General features: G+C 33.6%; 1 protein-coding gene across 1 annotated transcript in view; it reads right to left on the bottom strand.

Annotated features, from left to right (window-relative positions):
- LOC107438594 (MAM and LDL-receptor class A domain-containing protein 1) overlaps positions 1 to 22,585 on the bottom strand; it is a 184,169-nt gene that overhangs the window by 48,312 nt on the left and 113,272 nt on the right. The window contains exons 44-50 of the mRNA XM_071185593.1: positions 18,349 to 21,895; positions 15,228 to 15,742; positions 9,090 to 12,989; positions 7,222 to 7,406; positions 4,238 to 4,386; positions 3,005 to 3,263; positions 1,988 to 2,425 (exon numbers count right to left, since the gene is read on the bottom strand). Coding sequence (XP_071041694.1) covers positions 1,988 to 2,425; positions 3,005 to 3,263; positions 4,238 to 4,386; positions 7,222 to 7,406; positions 9,090 to 12,989; positions 15,228 to 15,742; positions 18,349 to 21,895 — 8,993 coding nt within the window. The remainder of the gene's footprint in view (positions 1 to 1,987; positions 2,426 to 3,004; positions 3,264 to 4,237; positions 4,387 to 7,221; positions 7,407 to 9,089; positions 12,990 to 15,227; positions 15,743 to 18,348; positions 21,896 to 22,585) is intronic.

A 22,585-nucleotide genomic window follows, 5' to 3' on the forward strand; every position in this document is an offset into this window, starting at 1 on the left:
AAAACTTATAGAAATTTAAAATCGATTACAAAATTCCACCCGGACAGACATACACGAAGGCAAGTTTATATAAACGTGGTAAAATGGACCTTATGATAGTTCAAAGGAAAATAATTTACCAAATAGCGAAAGCAAAATGTTTCGACATTTTATCTCCAATAGATATTCTGACGTTTTTTTAGTAAAAAAATTTAAATTGGAACGCACAATTAAAAAGAAGAAAACAAACTAAAATTGAAATTCTAAAATGACTTCAAGTGGACTGAAGTGGAGTAAGAAATGCCGTGGCTCAGTATTTAAAGCACTGAACTATCATTTTGAAGGATTGGGGCTCGATCCCTAGTGACGGTTTGAGGCACAAACAGCTTCGTAACATTTCATACGTAGGTGCATCAAATATAAATGAAACTTTTTTAAAAGCAGCACACGATTTTTATTCTGGTTATCATGGCAACAATAGAACTTAATCTAGCCTTTTAATCATTGTTTGATAGTGTTTAGTTCTTCGTAAGTTCTTTTTTTTTAGTAGATTGAACCATGAGCGAGCCTAATGTTCTTAGTGCAATTGTACAGCGCACAATAATTAAATTTTTAACAAACGAAAATATAAAACCTATTGGAATTTGAGCAGATTAAAGACGCAGTTCGGCAAAGATATCAAGTCAACAGGCCAAGTATGCAAATGATGTACGCAAAGTTGTGCTGAATCTTGGGTGCATACCTACTCCCCAGGAGCTAAGCGTTCCAATATGGAATGGCGTAAGAAAAATAAATCTGCTCAATTCAAAGCAAAATCTCGTTTAACTGCTGGTAAAGCATTCGCAAGTGTTTTTTGGGACTTACGAGAGGTTGTGTAAGTTGATTTTCTTCATTAATTGCAAACAATTAATGTAAATTATTATTGTGAACTTTTAGGGAAAGTCAAAGCAGCCTATCTCTTCAAGACATATGGCATGCACATCCACAAAATTCTCTTTTAACTGGACAAGGTGACACCTTATGAAGCCACATAACAAAAGTTACAGGTATTACACATCCTCTATATATCCCACACTTGGCACCTTTGAACTACTACTTGTTTGCTCTCATTAAAGATGCCTTGTGGGCGAGAGATTTTCATCCACTGAAGAGTTAGAAGATTTTGTGCGCAATTGGTTTACAACACAGCCTACTTCTTTCTATGCCACCAGAATTTTAAAAAAACTTCTAAAACGATGGAAAAATTGCGTCAAAGTTCATGGAAGTTATTTAGAAAATTAACACTTTTGATTTTTTTGTTAGTGATATTTTAATATTTAATTGTTAAAAAGTCTCATTTATATTTCATCCACTCTCGTACCAACTTGTTTTGGGAATTACAGATGGACTACGATCATACCCTCCAACTTATGAAGATTTTGAAAATAATTCTTTCTAGTGGTAGCGAACCAAAGTAGAAATTTTTAAAGCAAATGGATCTCTCATAAAACTTTTATCAGAACTTAAGAATCTAGCCATATGGCTTGCACTTTTATAAGTAATAGTGGACAAGTTACGCTAAAATTAATTTTTTTTTAAATATTAAGACATTAATTTTGCTACCGTTTGAAAAGAAGATTTCTGACACTACGGAAATTCCGTAGCAGTTGGAGGGTATGAACGATCAATGCTGATCCCACTGCTACAATATTATCCCTTAGGCCATGAAATTATGGAACCTTAGTCTCCATGATTACCCCCCCTCACAACGGGTCGTTGATGGAATTCTTTGCTTTACTTTAAAATGGAGTAAAGAATTCTATTTTGTTAGAATAAATACCAAAGTTTCGAGTGCATCACTTTTGTAATGACCTTTTATCACAGTCAAAAAATCATCTCTTTTCAAATTCATGGGCCAACATTTTATGTTCTCTTCTCCTATTTAACCAACTTGAAGAATGTAGTTTTAAAATTTTAATTTTATTATGTAGTTTATTTGTATCAATCTTTATTTCTTCAGTATACGTACCAGAGTTCGTTCCTGTAGTGTGATCTGTTTTGGGTATATCTGAATAAACAGATATCTTAGGACTTGTAATTATCCATTCTGCGTGCAAATCATTTTCTAAGTGCCAGTGGGGACACGGTACTCCTTCGAAATCACAACGTGCAACGAATGCCTGGCACTTAAATTCCTTTTCATCGCTGTAATCTGAACAGTCGTCATTGAAGTCACATAGTAGATTACCCTCAATGCACTTGTTGTTTTGGCACATGAATTCTGAGTCTTGACACTTTTCTTTGTCGGGATCCACCGTGATGGATGGTTGGCAATTTTTAAAGGCGATACCGTCTAGACCGATGACACTGGCAAAAGTAGATGGACGACTGGCTTCAAAGCGCACTTTGTAATTTTTCAATGAACCCAATAGAGTCTTAGCATGTATCCAATTTTGCACGTACTTCTCTATTCAAAGAAACACCAATAGAAAGAGTTAATAAAATTATATATTTCTACATATTATAGTGGATAAAATATAGTTATATTTAGTATAACATGTGTATATAGGATCTTTTACGCAATACTTGAAAAGGCAATTACTTAATCACAATATAATTATTATTTTAAAGGTAACTTATAAATTTTTTTCTGGGTAAATTTTTATTAATGATAAAATTACGCATAAAATAATATTGTATTTTAGACGAAAATTTTTCAAGTTCTTTAATTTTGCAGGTGTAGGGTTTTTACGAGTATGACCTGGAAAAAAAATCGATAAGTTGTTGCAAAGTTTTAAAGACCACTAAAAGAAGGTTTAAACTCTTAATTGCGAGCTACAAAAATTTTCTAACTTCTTTTTTTACATCCATATATATTTACCTTTAAATATTTTTTGTTATAACTTAAACAAAACTATAAATAATATAGCACATTACAAAACTAAAAAATATAGCAAATTAATATTTTTCTATATTTTTTCTATCACCCTAAAATTTTTTCTAGATTGTGGCAACTGTTGTGAACTAGTAATTATATAATGCTCACTTCCAAATAAGTTGACGTCTGAATTCCAAATTTCTTGCTCCGAGTCTTTTTCTTTACTCGTGAACACTTTAAGGTCGCAAGTAAAGATTCCACAGTATATCCAAAAATCTAAAGCACAGTGCGAATGTGTTTGTGAAATTCTTGGTGAGACGAGGGAGGTGGTGTCCCTACGCCTTCCAAATGCACCATCAGCCAAAAGATACCATCCTTCTGAAGAATTACTGGTGTGATCTACTTTTGGACGATTTTTCAAATTGACCTAAATTCAAAAGATTTTTCATGAGAAGATTAAAAAGAAACTGTCTTTTAAAACTAAAACGTTTTCCGAATGTAAATAAAATTACAAAAATATTATAAATAAATACAAAAACAAAAGAATCCTGGATGAGAAAATTCGGATCTTATTTGTGCTATCACAGGTAACCCAGTGTTCAAAAGCGTATTTTTTTTACATTCTTCCATGTAAACAATATAGAGGAACGATATAGTCGATTGACTGTCATAAACACAACATTTTAAAGTGTGGGTGGGAAAAACTGCGTCAACGGATGTTTTTCCTCTTGCTGTCCTATGGACTGGATTGGCTATTTTATTACTGTTATAAAGTGTACCAAGCAAGTGCTTGGGAACTTAACACTGGGGGTTCCGCGTTGGGTTGAACACCCCACCGGAACATTTGCTCTTGCACCTCAGAGCCCAAACGTCAAGAAAACTGAGATGGGCACAGTAGGCCTTGGCCCTCTATGAGCTGTTGCACCACTGAGTTTAGTTTAGTTATAAAGTGTTACGAGTTTTGAAGCGTTTTTAAAGAGTATTGAAGAGTTTTTGCTTTGTAGAATTCGAAGCGTTTCTGATTTGTTAACTAAACCAATTTTCTAAGTTTCATTTGCTATATAAAACAATGCCTTCTAGCAAATTACACCATTTTTATTACTGCTACGAATGTTTAACAGTTATTCATGAATGCAAAATTAAGTTTTGGCTATCTGTAGTTAAAACGTTCCAAGCTGATTCTGAAAAGGGAGCAAAATGACAATATAAAGAAGAGCCATATTTTAATGAAAATAAAAAGCATTTGTGATCTAATTTTTTTAATATTTGAAAGCTATCGAAATTAACTGCCTATTAATTGACTAAAGTATTCCAAATTAATTGGTTTTATAACAAAATTGAATCAAGTTAAAACAAAATAAATTCTCAATGTCTGACTCTATAAAAAATAAGTTGCTTTACTTTGTTATACTCGTCCTTGGCTTGTATTGTTATCCATTGGTAAATACTGTTATCCGTATATTTTGTTTCTTTAATATCCTCACTTTTTTGTTGATGATGCACGATCCATCCACATAAATCATTCTCCTCAAAGTCGCAAAAATCTTTGACTGAAACAAAGGAAAATTTTTAAACAAAAAATAAATTTTCGAACTGGCATAAGAAAACTTAATTGTTTGAATTTGACAAACTTTTGAAATATTTCTATTTTTAAAATATTATTGCCTATTCGAAAGTCAACTAACTGTTTTGGCCCTTAAATAGAGTTTTGCTTTTGTTTGTCATTTCAATGTGACGTTATGGCTATAGATATAGGCTGTGGAAAGGAAATTATTAAACCGATTCAGGGTACACCCTCTTTTAGAAAAAAAATCCTTCTCCAAAAAAAAAAAAAAAAAAAAAAAAAAAAAAAANAAAAAAAAAAAAAAAAAAAGATAACGAGAGTCTCCGTACGTGCCGCTTTAGCGCTAGATTATGTGATCAAACATACAAGGTTCGTAGCGCTGCGCTGTATTGGTTAAAGCTTTTATCATAAAACATTCAACTATTCAAATTTTAGATTCAATAATAGCGTTTTTAGTAACTAATTGTCCATTGCCATAGTTCTTTCTATAACCTTTAGGATCGGTAGATGGAGGAATTTGTGCTTCCCAAACTCACACGATCAGAGTTGGTATGCACTGAAGAGTACGTATAGGATGCAATCCGATAGTATTGTATTAACATCACGTCAGTGTAATCTTGAAGGCCCGTCATACAGTGGGCCCTGAAGAGAAACTCACGCGATCACGTAATTGAGATCACAGTCCCGAAGGAGAATTAGGAGGACCGTGAGTTAAGGAGCATTTAAAAAAAAGAATCCTGAAAGGTAGAACATTTCTAAATACAAATTTACACTAACTGAAAAAGAGATTGTGAATTTCAATGGTTTAGTTTCCATTATTTGTTAGTTTGCTTGTACTCTTACCAAACACACACAGATCTTAACCTGGTATTGGACCAATACCTCCTAGAAGAGAGAAAACGTCAGCACGTATTACCATTAATAAGAAATTTGATCCTTTTGTGGTCCAACCGTAATCACATCTTTCGTAATTCCTCCCACTGTGAAGCTTTATATCCCGAACTTAATGACAACTTTTTATCTTTCCTCAACTGCGCAGTTCGTTACGTCGGACTACTAAATTGATTCTCGGTAAGGCCTTCTTTCCTCTAGCAGGTGTTGATTGGACACTATCTCTCTTACGAACTTCCCTTTACTCTTTTGATTCTTGGGGTTATCACTAAAAGAGGCAGCTAAAATTTTTTTCTTATCATAAATAAAAATGAACCACGATTTCTTTTTACAGTGTATATTCGGAAATCTAATAAAAATAATAGCTTAAAACCAGTAGTTTTTTAAAAAAACAATTCAGTAATATTAAAATATTTTTCTATTGTACAGACACTACTATTGACGTTATTGCTAAACGTGAGAGCAAACCTATACTTGGGGTGAATAAACGAATGTGGGAGGCATTTTTTGAAATGCCCTGAATAACTTACCAGGGCTTTATCTCTTCGAACGTTGAGGTTTCTCCGTATCAGCAATCCAGTAACTTATAAGGACATCTCGCAGTCCAATCAATATATCCTTTTTTTCTCTTAATGGGAAAGACTTTTACGTTTTAAGAAGAGTTGGTAATGTTTTTAGAACAGATTTTGAGATGAGTTGGTAATGTGAGCTGAGTTCATGTTTCACGTGTTTATTTTTAAATTAATCCAAATTTATTTTAATTTGTATAAAATTAAATAAAAAGATAATGGTCTGTATTTTGAAGTTGTTAATACAACAATATCTACTAGATATTCATTCTCAGACAATTTAATTATGCTTTGAATCATTAATGAGGTACTTTGAAACATAATGAGAAGCAAAATTGTTGTTACTTTAATAAAGTAAAATTTAGCACCATATTAGGACTGACTCTTTAAAGTTTTTAATAGTGTAAATGAAGTACTATAAAGTGCCAAAATGATGGCTAAGTGCCAAAATACTGACTTACAAGTCATTATTTTGTCACTTAGATCTACATTGAGGTGCAAATTTTCTGTGACCTTAATAAACAATTAAATTGAACCATGCTTCCGTTCACGTTTAACAATAGTATAATGTGGCTCAATAAAGAGTTAAATTGAATAATGTATCCGTTCAAGGATAACCTCAATATCTTGTAATCAATTTTGAGAAATAAGATAAGATGGCATATTTTAGCACCATAATAGGATTGACGCTTCAAAGTTTTTAATAGTCTAAATGAAATATAAAGCTTACACGCCATTATTTTGGCACTTAGAACTACTATGCCATGCAAATTTGCTGTCACCTTGATAAAGAATTATATTGAACCCTGCTTCTGAGCACGTTTAACAATATTATTGTGCAGAAAAAGCTTAAGAAAAAAGATAAGATGGCTCAACCTGGCACCATATTAAGGCTGGTGCTTCAATGTCTAATATAGTATAAGTAAATTACAAAGTCATTATTATGGTGCATTGAGCCATAATACGATGCAAATTTACTCTCACTATTAATAAAGCACTGAACTGAATCATGTTTCAGCTCAGTTTTAACCATAATATCACGAAATTAAATTAAAAAAATAAGATAATGTACCAGAAAGCTCCATACTAAAATTGTCGTTTCATAGTGTGTAAGGCTGTATGTAAAATACTAATATGAATTAAAATTTACGAATAGAGCGAACTTTTGTCATGTTCATGAACTCTTGTAATTCTAACAGATATTTGAAATTAGAAAAATGCCAAATATCTGTTCGACTGTGTAGTTAACTGAAACATGATTCATAAGTAATATAAAGTACATGTTGAAAATCAATACATAATAACACATTTTAAAGTAAAACTATTTCAATAAAAACATTTCAAATACAAAGCCCACATACCGCAGTCGATTTCATCACTTTTATCACTACAATCATCTCTGAAGTCACATTTTTTTTCTCCAGATATGCAAACTTCGTCTTTTTTGCATAAAAATTGTCCAGGTTTGCATTTCGCTGGTAACTGCGTCGTAATTTCAAGTGTCTTTGTCACTTCCTTTGGCGGTAAAGTCGTGTATTTCTGATGCCTGTCAGATGCGTAAATAAAACAGACAAATGGTTAAAAATTTATTGATTGCCTTAAGTAAAATTGTGTTTCGATGAAAACTTACCAGTATCAATCTAGAGTATATAGCGACAAAACAGTAAATAGCGTCAAAAATAGCGGTTAACAAACATAGCATCAATAAATGAAACTGCCAAACTTTGCGTTTATAGTGAAAAATTGTCATGTGGTGATAAAATAGCGTTTTGCTTTAATTTTGAAATTTTTTTTTAATTTCTCCAAATCGTATAACAACCGAATCATTAGCAACAAATACAGAAGAATTATATTAAGTATAAATATTTGTATACATGATTGAATTATTTTTACGTTGTGGGGAAAGAGAATTTTTAATTTAAAAAAAAATAAACTTATTTGAAATGTATGGCCTACTCATTTATTACTCATCATCGTGAAATTTTTATTATATTATTTCCTTTGCAATTAAAAATGTCATCCTACTGGTTTAGTGAAGCAGTAAAGTTATCTCATATCCACTTTAATATCGGGGTATAGAATATACATGATGCCTATTTATTGAAAGCGATAGCATTTTAAATTAGTATAACATCCCGGTTAAGAACTCTTAATATATCATTATACCTTACTCCACCCCCAAAAAGAGTTAGAAGTGAAATAACTTTGCTGCTAGTTTTTTTTTCAGGGGAATTAATAACTCTGCAAAGATATATAATAGTATGCACTAAATATTGAATGGTATAGTATCGGTTAAGGGTTATCTAAAATTTTGTAAAAGTATTTTATTTTAAAACAATCAATTGGTTAAAAGTAATTAAAAAAAACTTATCACGGAGATAAATTTTAATAGTCCTGTAAACTTGGAATTATTTTCCTTCAATATATCGTAAGAAGAAAAGGGAAAAAATGTCGGAAACAATACCAGATTTGCAAAAGGGGGATAAGCTATACTTTGTGATACATTAACTAAGAATAATAAAAAAAAGTGGATAAAGCTGAATAAAGAAAGTACAAAAATGAATATAGTATGTCCATTTCTGTGCTTTATTTGCCTTAAGAATGTTTATTTCTGTACTTCGTGCTTTTTTCCCTTTGTTTTTTTTTCTTCACTTTAATATCGAATTCGTTTATTAACAGTCATTTCAGTTTATTTCCATTTTACCGCATTTTCTTCATTCCGCTATGAGATGGGATGAAGTGTTCCACTATCTTAAAATAATTTTTAAATCATACACTAAGAGTAATAAAAGCGTAATTAGTGTAAATTTTTAACTACTCGTTCACTAATTTGAAAATAAATTATTCCGTGTTTTTCAAGTACAACTGAATAAAGTTTTGAATAAACGCAAACCAACCAATGTTCTACAGCTCTTGTTATTTTATTATTATTATTATTTTATACGAATAGCGTTTAAAAACGATGAACTAATAACATTCGACTGATTTAATATTATCCAGAAGTTGAGAGACATAACAAAGAAAAAAGGTAATACATTACGATCAACCTGTGGGGACAAAAAGCAACCCTATAAGAAGCTCCGAATTGCGAAATTGCGATACATTAGATGAAAGAGTGACAGCTGAGGTTACTGTTGCTAATAATTTCTCTCGTGTGACAAACACATGAGTAAATAATATGACTAATATTAAGATTCTAAATTAAATGAGATTTTAACAAATAACTTACTTGCAACCAGCAGTAAAAGAAATATCATCCACTGCTATTAGATCAGTAGCTGAAATTCCCGCCTTTCCTTCTATAATAACTTGGAATGGTTTAGGTTCATTCAAAATCACAGAGCTTCTTAACCAAAAGTTTCCAGTCTGCTCACTTTGATACCAAATTTTAGTAAATTCACCATCGTTCTCGTATCTGGTATATAGGGTGAGTTGATTGACATTTTCACCATACATGAAGTAAAAGAACCTCATTTCGCATTCTCCTTCCCCAATAATTGTAAAAACATCAGATAATAACCAAGCTTTTTGGTTCAGGCTGCCTTTGTAACCTCTAGACATAAAAACGTAGTGACCACTTGAATTTGAAAAGGTATGATCAAAAGGTGGTCCAACTCGAGACGAAGCATGGCCTGGGACAGAGCCTGATTTCATCTGCCATGTGAGTGGAACAGATTTACTGGGAGACGCGGGCTTAAATAGATCAAATCCATTTTCAAAATCGGTTGAGATATAATTCTGGCTCGCACAATCATCTTCATCGGTCTTGTCCCCACAGTCATCAACCAAATCACAAAATTGTCCATAATTGATACATGCTTTCGTTTTTTTACAAAGAAATCCAAGGCATTTATGGCTGTTAGCTTTAGGTAGATTACATTCCATAAATTCAATATCATCAATTGCAACGAAGTCCCACCGACTCATGTCCCCTTTTTTATAGATATTAATTGAAAAATTGCCATCACGCCTACCTATACCAAATATTTCTTTTCTCCAAGTTTTTGACTGCTTGAATAAAATCATATCTGAAATCTCATTTTCTGTTTGAAGGTATATTTTTGGTTTCATTGATTTCAATTGTGCAGAATACCACAAAGAAAACTTACATGTCCATGCGGATGCACTAAATTGAGGGCTGCGGTACTCATCAATTGGAGAATCTTTTTCTTCCAAAGTCGAATGAATTATTAAATAGGAACCCTTGCTACTATTTGTGCTTTTATCTGTTTCTGGAGCTCCTTCCAAAATAGTTTTGGCATTCTCAGCAACTATTACATTTATTTCTATACCATCTTTATCTTTAGTCACAGCTTCCCAACCACAAGTAGATCCTAATTCAAAGTCACAGAAAACTGGGCAATGCTTTTCATCAATACCATAAGGACAGTCTGGCTTGAAATCACACACAAGATTCATTGCGATACATGAATTATCTTCGCATGAGAATTCTCCTCTTTCATCACAAACACCCTTTGGTAGTACAGTAGGTATTGGAGTCGTAAAAACTGTGTACATAGGAACACAGTTATGTGTAAATGATACATCATCTATAGCAATTTCACCTTGACGACCGTATGTGGGAGATCCTTCGATAGCTATTTGAAAATTGTGCATACTTTCTAAGACTATGCCAAACATTCCCCATACATCTCCATCTGTCCCGTTTAATGTTATTAATGGTTTTAAGTGAATATCATCAGCGTACTGTAAGGAAATAATGATCCTACTAGAAGCAGTTGAGTAAAAATGATGCCAAAATCTCAATGCACAACTTCCAGATGTATGTGCTAGGAAAGCGGTACTAAAAATGCGAGCATTTGTAGAACTGTAAATGCTTCCTTTTGAACTCAAAAGAAAGTGCCCAGTTGCATCATTCTTTGTATGATCTCTGTCAGGTCCTGTGCCTTCAGTAACCTGTTCACCTGATGTTAATTTCCATCGTGATTTTAATGAAGTATCATGATACCAACTGCACATGCCATTTTCAAAATCACACCTTTCTAAATACTTAGAGCAGTTGGTTTCATCGGAACCATCAAGACAATTTAAACTGAAATCGCATACTTGAAAGTTAGATATGCATTCTCCACTAAGACAAAGGAATTCATTCTCGAAGCATTTTCTTTTTTCAAGTGGCGCACATTTGGACATATAAATTTCATCGATTGCAACATCCTCCTCATTTAAAACATGAGAAGTTATAAAATCTAAGCGCCAACCTGGATCTCTCCAACCAATGCTCACCGTAGTATTTTTCCACATATTCCTCTGGTTCATGGTTTCACGCCACAATGTCACATCATGTTTTTCAGATGTTTGCAACTGCAACTTAAGAGAAGAGCTGTTTTTAGACATCCCTGACATAAAATAATAGAAACTGATAATACACGAGGAAGATGCATGCTGAAATTTAGTGGACCTAAGTACAGCTTCACTTGTAACAACTCCAGTGTATTCATTGCTCACATACATATAGTAGCCATTACCGGACACGTCAGATGTTAATCCGTTTATTCCATTTGAACCTTTCATTCTTTTCCATCTTCCACTTTTAAAATCCGACCAGCCACAAGTGGGGTTCAAATCATCATCAAAATCACACGTTCCACAGTTTATCTCATCTGAAAAATCAGTGCAATCAGTAACAAAGTCACACACTTGGGTTAAACTAATGCAAGTTTTGTCAGCAGGACATAAAAATTTATCTTCATCACACTCTTCGACAGGCTTTTGAGTAGATATTACCAAAATATTAGGTAAGGACTCATTCGAAATTTTGCAGCCTGGTGTGAAAGAAATATCGTCAACCGCCCAGCCTCCTTTTTTAGATGTTGGACCTAACCGGCTTTCAATAATTATTTCGAAAGGGCTTGTGATATTTCTCAGAGGGACTATAATTTTCTCAAAGTGTTGACCAGGAGGTTCTCGAGTAAGGAAAAGTGTTCTCCAGGCACTCTTTTCATCATGTTTTAAATGAATTGAAAAAGTTCCAATGTCTCGTATTATGTCGTATTTCGTCGAATTATAACTAGTTCCGTAACTGTAGAATAATCTTAAATCGCAATCGTCAAAACTCTCGATGACTGGTGAAGAAAGTCTAGCTACTGATCCCGTTTTGAGAAAGCCACTCCGGAAATACAGCATGTGTCCGCTTGCTGAGTTCGTTGTGTGGTCTCTTGGTACCAGGACGCTGTTCCAAAATGACACTAAATTCGGTTGTAAAATTTCAAATTTATGATCTGATTGAGGGCCCGTTTTCCATTCGCAGTAACTATCTCTTTCAAAATCGCATCTTCCAGGGTATTCATCGCAGTTAGCTGTAAGTTTGTTTTCATCAGAATAATCTCCACAATCATCGACAAAATCACAGACCAATGCTCGTGCAATGCAGTTTCCATTACCACACTGAAATTTGTCCTTAGAGCATTCCTTTATCTGCTTGGGAGGTCTCAGTATATGACAATTTTCAAAACTTATATCATCTAATGCCATAACTCCTAAAGTACTCTCCTGCTTTCCCTTGAAACCAATTTTAAATCTGTTTTGCAATCTTCCTACTACTACTTCAGCTTGTTTCCAAGAGCGTTCGTTTTCTCCCTCTAGTTTAAATATCTCAGTTCGTGAACTGTGATGAACGGATTCGTAATAAATTGTCAGAGATTCAGAACTAAATGTGCATCGCAAATAATACCAAAAGAACATTTTGCAGGATGCAGCTGATTGAATGAGTTCAGGACTGTTAAAGTGAACCTGTATCGAATGCCACCAGTTGTTTAAACGCGCGATGGATAAGTAATAACCGTCTCCCGATGTTTTTTTGGTATGATCAATATAAGGTTCAACAGATTCATTTGACAATGTCTGATTCCAAGAAGCTAAATGCGTAGTTGTTGTCCAGTTGCATGGATTTGGAGCAATGGTTTCAAAGTCACACTGATGTCCGCACCAATTTTCATCTGTGCCATCAGCACAATCCTTGTAAAAGTCACACCTTAAATCATCTGGAATATGCGTGCTGCCATCATCACAAGTGAAATCAGGTTTTCTAGCTACAATTGGAATACATTCGCCGTCATAAATATCTATATCATCTAAGGCTATAAAGTTGTTGGCTAGAAATAACACCCTGTAATTGAAGTAAAAGGAATTAGATTTCTACTCTATAGTTTTTAACCCCTTAACAGTGACATATATTTCAGAAAAATAGACCAAAAATGGAAAATTTTTTGACTGTTTAATTTTGTTCTTTATATTATTATAAAATGGTTTTCTATTACAAAAATAAAATTTTAAATGCAATACATACTGTATTTATAATTTTTACAAAAACATAAAAGAGTAATTGATTACATACACATCTTATTCAATTAGAGCAAATTGAACAAAATTTTGAAGCTAAATATAACAGAGATAACAACTTGCTCCGGACAGCAAATATATATTTTAAAGAGGTAGTTTGTCAATTGTGATTCTTGATTTAATAAATTCAATTTAGTGGATTTTTATCCACCACTATTTCTAAATAATTTGTAGGCTTATATAATTCACCACTTTACAAATATTTTAATCAAGCCATACCTTTTAAATAGCAAGCAAAAATAGTCAAATATTTGCAAAATTTACTTTGTTGCTCCTTACCGTTTTTTTAATTATTTTGTCTTGTCCGGAGCAGTTGGCATCTTTGATATAATATAACTAGTATAATATAACACAACTAATATAATATAATATAAAAACACAACAATATGACATTCAATAAATAAATTTTACAAATCTTTTACAGTATGGTATATCCCAAAACACGGTACTGCACACAAGCCTATATCGCACTCTTGGCATCTCCCACATTTTCCCTCCCTTGACTGCAGTCGTAATCGGTGAAAAACTAGGACCACTAATGCCATCTATTAGGAAAATAGTGAATTAAGTATCCTATAGTAGAAACGAACACAGCTCGAACTTTACGAAACAGAAACGTTAATTTTTCTCCTGCCTGAAGGGCATCACCAATACCACACGTAGTAGTTGCCCGAACTGGATGATCTGGATTCGGATGACACTGGAAAGGGGTTAAAATGTCTTAACTGTTTTAGAACAGTTTTTGAAAATGTAATTGAATAATGTTAATTTCTTTTTCATGAATTCTATTATTTAGAACACGATAATACTCTGCCCCCCCTGCTCGCTCCGCACAACAAATCCCCTTATTTATCTTTGAATTTTTCCCTTTAAAATCAATATTTCTTTAAAAAAATGATCACATTTTTTATAAAATATATAATTAATATAATTTTATTAAAGAACATTTTGTTAATCGTAACAGAATAAGCGATTGTTTGGATTTGAAAAATAATCAACCATGCTTGAAAAAAATAATTAAACTTAGGAAAAGACAGTAGGGTGTCCCATTGAGTGGCCCACGTGGTATTTTTCTCACAAGTTTGACGTTTAATGATTCTCGAGTTAATTATTAATATTTTAATAATACTTTTTAATATTTAATATAATAATTATAATTTTTATTATTTAAGAATCTCAAGCTAATGAAATTTTTTATTCCATTGCATTCCCTGTACATTTTTTTACACATTTTGTCAAGTTTCTAAGTATAGTGGCTGTAGCGGTGCTTGCAATTTTTTTAATATAGAGAGAATTATCAGAATAATTATCATTGTAATCGTAATGTAAATCATAAATATTTATATCATTTAATGCCATAAAGTTGCTTACTCCGTAACAAAAATAAAAATTAATTTTTTTGTTTTACAGTTTTTTTTGATTTCGTTGATAGTTTAGGATGTACTTAGAAAACTTAAAATTAAAACCAAATTTTTTAATTTTTCCTCTATGATTATTATTTTAAAAATTTTGGAAACATTCTAATCTACAATCATAAAATCATCGTGTGTAAAATTTTAAATATCGGAATGGGTATCTTATGTCGCCAAAATGGTCCGAAAGTTGTGAAACTTGCCTGAAAATGCTTTAAATTCCAAAAATTACTAACTGCGGATTTACGTCGAACACTGGCTTGGTAAGGTACGATTCCCAATAGATCTCCGAAGTCAAGCATCACTGGCAGCAATCAGTGAGTGAACAGGTGACTACTTTAACCAGCTTGCGAAGGAACTGAGATAGTGTTGTATCGGTTTTCGTTAAACTGGTCTACCATAAAGTGCTCGACTTCGTGCGCAAGTCATGAGACTACCAAAGCGGGGGAGACATTCTCCGCATGCAGAGAATCAAAATTGTGATAGCATGTCTTCAGATTACTCTTAAAGATAAGACCGTCACCTATAGGCTAATGTGCATCTGTAGTGTTGACGTAAATAAAACAACTACTATTGTATTTAGTAATACTTACGCGTCAGTAAGTTGAGCTTCAAATATGATTTGATATTTCCCCATAGTTATATTCTTTTTCAGTTGTACTTGATATTCATTCCATCTTCCTAAGTCTTCTCGTGTGAAATGCTGCAACTCCACTATCTCATCCTCTTTGTCTGAATACAGTAAAACGACGAAAGCTACATTGAAATTTGTACCATTTCTGTACAGATAGTAGTCCAGGCATCTCATCTCTTTTGGCGAAAAATATGGAGAAATCAGTCTAGCCGGTTGAGGATTTGATTGCCTGGATTTCATTACATGGACAAACGCGTATGTTCCGAACAGGGTCCCAAGAGTTGTGTCGTTTTCTGGCGCCGAGTCCGAGGTTTCACCTGATCCTCTTATCCACTGTAAATCTGAGTTCGGACCATTTGTCCACAAACACATGTCTTCTTCAAAATCGCATGAGCCTAAAGGTGGACATTTATCTTTGACTGATATATCGTCAATTGCAATTGTACCGTTTGAGAAAGCAAAACCAGATGTAACCTGCAATGAAAATAGATTTAATATAACTTCTACTTTATAATTAAAAATTTGAAAGGTAAATTGTTTCGGCGAGTATTTTTTATGTTCCGATTGGTCAAAATGCCTATTTAAGAAGATTTACATTACGATAAAAACAGAAGTGTGGTAAATCCTTCTAAAAAACTTCTATTGTAGCAGCTTTACATAAGTCTGAAGTATGCTTTAAAATGGTTCCATTTCAGGCTCTTACGAAGCCTTGTGGTTTAAACCTAAGCGTTACCAAGCAACTTTGGTAAATCCTAAATTTTACCTGTAAACCCTAGGATTTACCAGAATTCTGGCACTTTGCAGTCACATTTATCTATTTTTAAAAGCAAAATAAAGTTTGAAAAACGCATTCTAATAAAAAGAATATATCTTGATTTAACTTGAATTTAAACTATATAAAACATTTGGGATCTTGCGGTCCTTTTCCCATTCACCTTTAGCTTGATCTTTGTGGTGTTTCGATGAGGTTGTGGAATGCAAATAAAGTAAAGGAGTATTCATGTGGATCATTGAGGTTCTGACTGTGTATTTATATGCAGTAGGGGGATACAACTATATTGAAAAAGTATTAACTTTATCTAAGCTGATATGATGAAAATAAGGTTATGCATATGCTATTGATGTCAGGAATATGATGCATCACTGCAATAGTATGCTGCTATTGGTCTGAATATAGCTTGATATGTTTGTAAAAATGGTTGAGTTTTTAAAAATGGACTGGTAATTCATCTTTTTTTTTCCTAAAATTTATGTTGGAAAAACAAAACATATGAGCGTAGTATATTCCTTGCAAATAGAATAGGAGTATCAAGGTTAAGCAAATTTCACTTTCCGTTTACTATGATATCCTCAATATTGTTTCCCCCCAGTTTGTATATTCTCACTTCTTACTGAAATGTATTACTTTGGGGAAAAAGTAAATATTTTCATGACCATGGTAACGAAAAGTGGGGTGGAGAGTGGAGAAATTATGTAGCATTGAGACGATTCTGCTAATTACAATAAATATATTATAAACGTATTTTAGTAAAAAATATATTTTGATTTTCAGTTATGTGATTGCAGTTCATTTAAAAAAAATAGTTGTCAACACTAAATAATATCAACTTTACTTAAACTTGAAAATTGGATATAACCTAAAATGTGCGTTAATAAAATTGGACGTAGCACAAAATGTATTTCTTTAATGTTGAGCAATGATCCCAAATTCTTAACTCCAACAAGGGAAAAAAGCGTGTAAAAAATTTATGTAGGGATACGTTAAGTTTTTTCTAACCCTACGAATAATTGGTTAACTAGTATAATCGTTACACTACGAATAATTATCATTCCATGCGATTATTCAAAATTCACTAATTTCTCGTTCAATGATAGTCTCTGGTAATTCTGAGAATAGTCGACAATAATAAATCTAATAATAAAGGACATTTTGAGTCATACCTATTTTTTCAAATACACATTTCAAAGGGTACATTTTTATTTTAATGAGCATTTAGAGCTATATCCACTTTTTTAAATGCTCATTTCAAGGTATGTCTATGTACTTCAATAGGCATTTTGGGCGATATCCATTTCTTTTCACAAGGGGTATCTTTTTATTTTAATGAGCATTTGAAATTGATAATACTCAAAAGAGTATTATCAATTTCAAATGTACATTTCAAGTCATGGTGGCTCGGGATAGAGCGATTGCCCTCCAATGAGGTGACCGGAATCAAATCCCAGCGATGGCCGGTTGAAACGAATTCCGCATCCGGCTTGCACCGACCACAGTGCTGACATAAAATATCCCCAGTGGTAGACGGATCATTGGTTAGAGTCCCCTTGTCGTCAGGCTAACCATGGGAGGATTTTCGTGGTCTTCTTCTCCATCTAACTCAAATGGGGGTAAGTTCCCCCTAAAAGTCTTCCACGAAGGCAAATTTCTCCCATTACTTGACCGAGAAGTTCCCTTGTCTTCTGGATTGGGTTCAATAGTACAAGGCAGTGAAGTTGAACATTAGTAGTCGTAAACCTTAAAAATTGGGTCAACTGTTCAACGACGGTTATAAAATGCACATTTCAAGGTATGTCTTTTTACTATAATGAGCATTTTGAGCTATATCCAATATTTTAAAAAGAGCTTTCCAAATTATGTTACTCATTTTTTAAAAATATAATGCTGAATCTGTGTCATGTGTTAAGTTTAATGCTGAATCTGTGTCATGTGTTCAACCAATTTTTTTACATAATTTAATTTTTTATTGTTATTTTAAATTTTTTAAAAGCCTCACGAGATGCCTTAAAGAAAGTGGTGTTTCACTTAACTTTATAACCAAGAATAAAATATTAAAAACTAAATTTTGTTACCACAGAGCAAAACTTTCCCAGAACGTCGAGGAATATGGAGGTAGAAAATGAGAAGATACATTTTTTATTTTACAGTTGAATAAGTTGCTGTTAATGTTTAAATTGCCCATGAATATTAATGCGATAAATTTTTCAAGAAAGTAATTGTGAAAGAATTTATTTTAATTATGCATTAAAATATTACGTAGTTTTCCAGCTTAAGTAATTGAAGAATTAATGCAGACACTTACTTTAAAAGCAAAATAAAAATCCATCCCGATGTCTTTCACAAGCACTTCAGAACCATGCCAAAAATCAGTGTTATCTCCTTCTTCTTTCCATTTTGATATTTCGAAGTTTCCATACTTCAGCAGAATCTCAAGATTACCGACATCAATTCCATAAAGATAGTACCAAAATCGCATGCACGTTTTGGTAGGTCCAAATGTACCTGTAAACAACTTAGCAGTTTTTCCCATAGGAATTCGTTTTCTCGTGTCAACGTAAAAGTAGTTTCCGACAGCAGTTCCTAAAGTGTGATCAATACCAGGTCCAATGGATTGAGTGCCGTTACCTCTGTGCCATTGCAAATCGCTCAATGGATCATGAGAAAACCCACAATAATCTTGTTCAACGTCACAAATGTCTCGTGGAGGGCATGATTTCTCATTCAATTTGAACTCATCTAGAGAGATATCCCCATATTGGTTTCCATCTCCTTCGAATATTAATTTGAATGCAAACTTTCTTGCGATATGAACTTGCTCATATTTCCAATGAGGTCCTTGAGTGTTAGATCTAGACCATACCATTTCGGACGTATATTCATCGTGGAAATTCTGAATTTTTAAATACAGTGTGCCTGGATTATTTCCATACATATGGTACCAAAACTTAAAACAAATACCATCATCGCTGGCTTCAATCCCATCCAAAGAAATCAAGCGTGCTCTGCCAGAAAAATATGTCTTAGAGGCATCATTCAAACTTAAGTAGTGACCAATTGTTGAGAGAGTAGTTTTATCAGTTCTTGGTCTGATTAACTTTCTGTTAGAGTGACCTGTTTTTATCTCCCATTTCTCAGAACGTTCGGGATCATTTTGCCAAAGGCATAAATTCTGCTCAAAAGTACAGTCAAATTTTGATGGAGGATATAGAGGTGTTGTTTGTTGAACCACACTTGGCGTGGTAATTTCTTCTCCACACGCAAATTTATCTAGCGAAATGTCATCAATAGCTATTCCACGATGAGTTCGGCCATCTTGTTTACTCTCTGCGACAGCCATTAGTCCCATTTGAAACAAACCTTTAGAATTAGTGTTTGTTATATCAATTTCAGTTTTAGCCCATGCACCGGCGATTGCATATTCATTACGAATTCTAGCTATTTCATTCCAGCCGGTGCCAATAACCAATCGCTGAACAATTAAAGATGAATTTACAACACTGTACATATTATACCAGAAGGATACACAATAACTTGGATATAGCTCTAATTCTTCACTCAAAAGCAATGCTTGGGATTTGGCATTTAGACCTGTAAGTAAAGCATACATGTAATGCCCTTGACTATTTTGTAAACTGTGATCGAATTTTGGCCCCTCACCTATATTGTTATCTAACCCACTACGCCTAATCCAATCAAGTTCACTAAATGAATCAGAGTTAATCCAACCACAAGTGTCAATTTCGAATGAACACGATGCTGGCTCGGTGCATTTTCCGTGAACAACTTGAACATCGTCTAAAGTAATGTAGCCGTTTGGTCCAGAATAACTTTGTGCTTCGATGGTTATGTAAAAACTTGGCAGAGAAAGCATCGTGACTCTACCCAATTTCCATCCACCATAATGATATGCATCTCTTTTCCATAAACTTTTAACATTTTCGGCTCTGTTTTCTTGAGTTGTTCTCTGATAAACTGAGAGAGAGCCAATGTCATTCCCAAATATATTGTACCAGAACTTTAAGCACATATCACCGTAGTTTTTATACAAAGGACTTTGAAGTCTAGCTCGATCCCCCATACGCCTAAATGGAAATAAAATAAAATGACCTAATTCAGAATTTGTTGTATGATCTACGCTTGGTTTTTCTATACTCCAATTACCACTTCCTTGTGTGAGATTCCATCCACCTAATCCATCAAAACTATCTTCCCAACCACAAGAATCACCTTCAAAGTCACACATAAATGTTTGTAAACAAGGACCGTCAACCATTTTTAAGTCATCAATGGCAATATTTTTTTCCTTCCCAGTACTTACCATGGCAACTAAGTTTATTATGAAATCGGTAGAAAATACAGTATTGATTTCTGCAAAGAGCCATTGATTACCTTGAGTACCCTTTCTAGTCCAAAGAACTTGGTCTGAATAATCGTTCTGTATTTCAACAGAAAAAGATCCAACGTGTGATCCAAACATGTGGTACCAAAATGAGAAGCAACTCCCATGTGGTAAATTCATCGGCAATTTTGGACTTCGAAGCTTAGCTGTGTTTCCTTTTGCATTATATGTAGCATCAACATACAGGTAATATCCATTTCCCGTAGTATGATCAGTTGTTGGACCTGTAAAGTTTTGTATTGTTGATCCTTTACCACGTTTCCATTTTAAATCAGCATTCTTGTCCTGAGTCCAGAAGCACAGCCCCTCGTGAAAATCATTGTTATCAAAATCGCAGTCAACTAGAAGTTCGTCAGGATTACAATTTAAAAACTTTATCTCATCAATTGCAATATTTGTTACATGGGTAAAGTGAGACCAGTTAGGAGAAGTACTAAATCTAACTGTTCCTCCCTTTGAGGTAGATTCAGGAATTTTAACCTCAACCAGTTTCCATTCCATTTTAGTCTTCGATGGCAGTGACCAAAGTTTTTTGAAATTTCTTATGTTTGGAGGCTTGTACTCGATGAGGAAATCTCCTCCAAGATTAATACCAGCATAGAGCCATAATGCCATTACACAATGCGTTGAAGATGGAGGAAGTAAAGGGCTTACAAGGTTTGCACGTCTATTGAAAATTCCAGAAGAACGTTTAATGTAAGCATACCAACCATCAGAGGAGCCTTTATGATCTGTTGGTGGCCCGTATCCATCCAGTAGTGATGCCTTTTTTCGACTCCATTCAAAAGCTCCAGGATCTTGATTTCTCCAACCACAGAAATCATTTTCAAAGGTACAAGGTCCACACCCATCTTCATCAGAGCCATCGTAGCAATCGAAGGTGAAATCACACGCTTTGTCTTTGGATACACATAAAGGCTGACCAGCAGTGCATTTGAATTGCTCCTCCGTGCAGACTGATTTGGTTGGAAGAGGAGTTGGAATTGGTGTCGGTAATTCATTCGTGTACCTTTTGCAGCCATCTGAAAGTGTTATGTCATCAATTGCTACGGAGTCGTCTTTGTTGTTTCCTGGATTCCCTTCAATAATAAAATGAAAAGCTTCTTTGTCTTCTACTACCACTATCGCTCTGTTCCACATTTGTCCTAAAGAACCGAATTCTCTAAACTTTTCTTTCCAATTCCAGCCATTTTCTTCCACTTCATAATGTACTTTGATGAAAGATGTGTCAGAACCATGCATATAGTAATAGAAACGCAGTGAACAGTTTTGTAAATGTGATATGTAGTTGGGACTTTCATAGAAAGATGAGTTATACTTTATTTCAAATTCAGAACGTCTCAATACTAAATGTTTGCCAATTCCATTCAAGCTCTTTGTGTGATCAACAAGTGGTCCAGAGTTTCTAACTCCCCTCGATGATACTGAGAACTCTTCTCTCCACTTGTTCCTGAAAATATACTTGTATATTTCATTGAACTTTTTTTAAAAAACAAAATGCCAATTTACGTACAGGATTTTCTTAAGATAATAGTGCATAAGTTAATTGGGGATCGAACGCAATTGGACAAGTGCCTAACTCAATACAACCTAAGATAAAACTCTTTTTCACAGCGTTAGAGCTCTATTGAGTAGCCAGGCAAAATTTGACGAAGCCCGCGCACTATACCAAGAGTACTAGCTGAATAAATGTTGTTGCGTAAACCATTCTAATGTTTCTCCTGTACCCGGTCAAGCGTCAGAAGATACTCTTTCATATCTGTTGCAATTGCTGAATGGTTCTTGTATATGGGTAACGCCTTATTGGAAATAGTCCAAATATATTATAAAGGCTTTCTTTAACCCTGCGAATGTAATACTTGCTGTTGTTTTATTCGACTTGTCTCGTTTAGAAATATAATGTATATATATTTAACTATTACCATCCATACTTTGCATTATATCTGCCAAAATATGTACATATATAGAAACTGAACAAGCTTTGAAGAATAAGCATTATGCTTGAGAGAAAATATAAACTGTTCTTATATAAAGGGAAAAATAAAACATAGCAATTTTATTTTTTAGTATACATAGTTTTGGCTTAAAAGTAAAAAAGAATAACTTAAAAGAAATTTTGCTAAATTGCAGAAAAGATCGC

This window comes from Parasteatoda tepidariorum, chromosome 9 (genome assembly GCF_043381705.1).
Source record: "Parasteatoda tepidariorum isolate YZ-2023 chromosome 9, CAS_Ptep_4.0, whole genome shotgun sequence".
Lineage (NCBI taxonomy): Eukaryota > Metazoa > Arthropoda > Arachnida > Araneae > Theridiidae > Parasteatoda > Parasteatoda tepidariorum.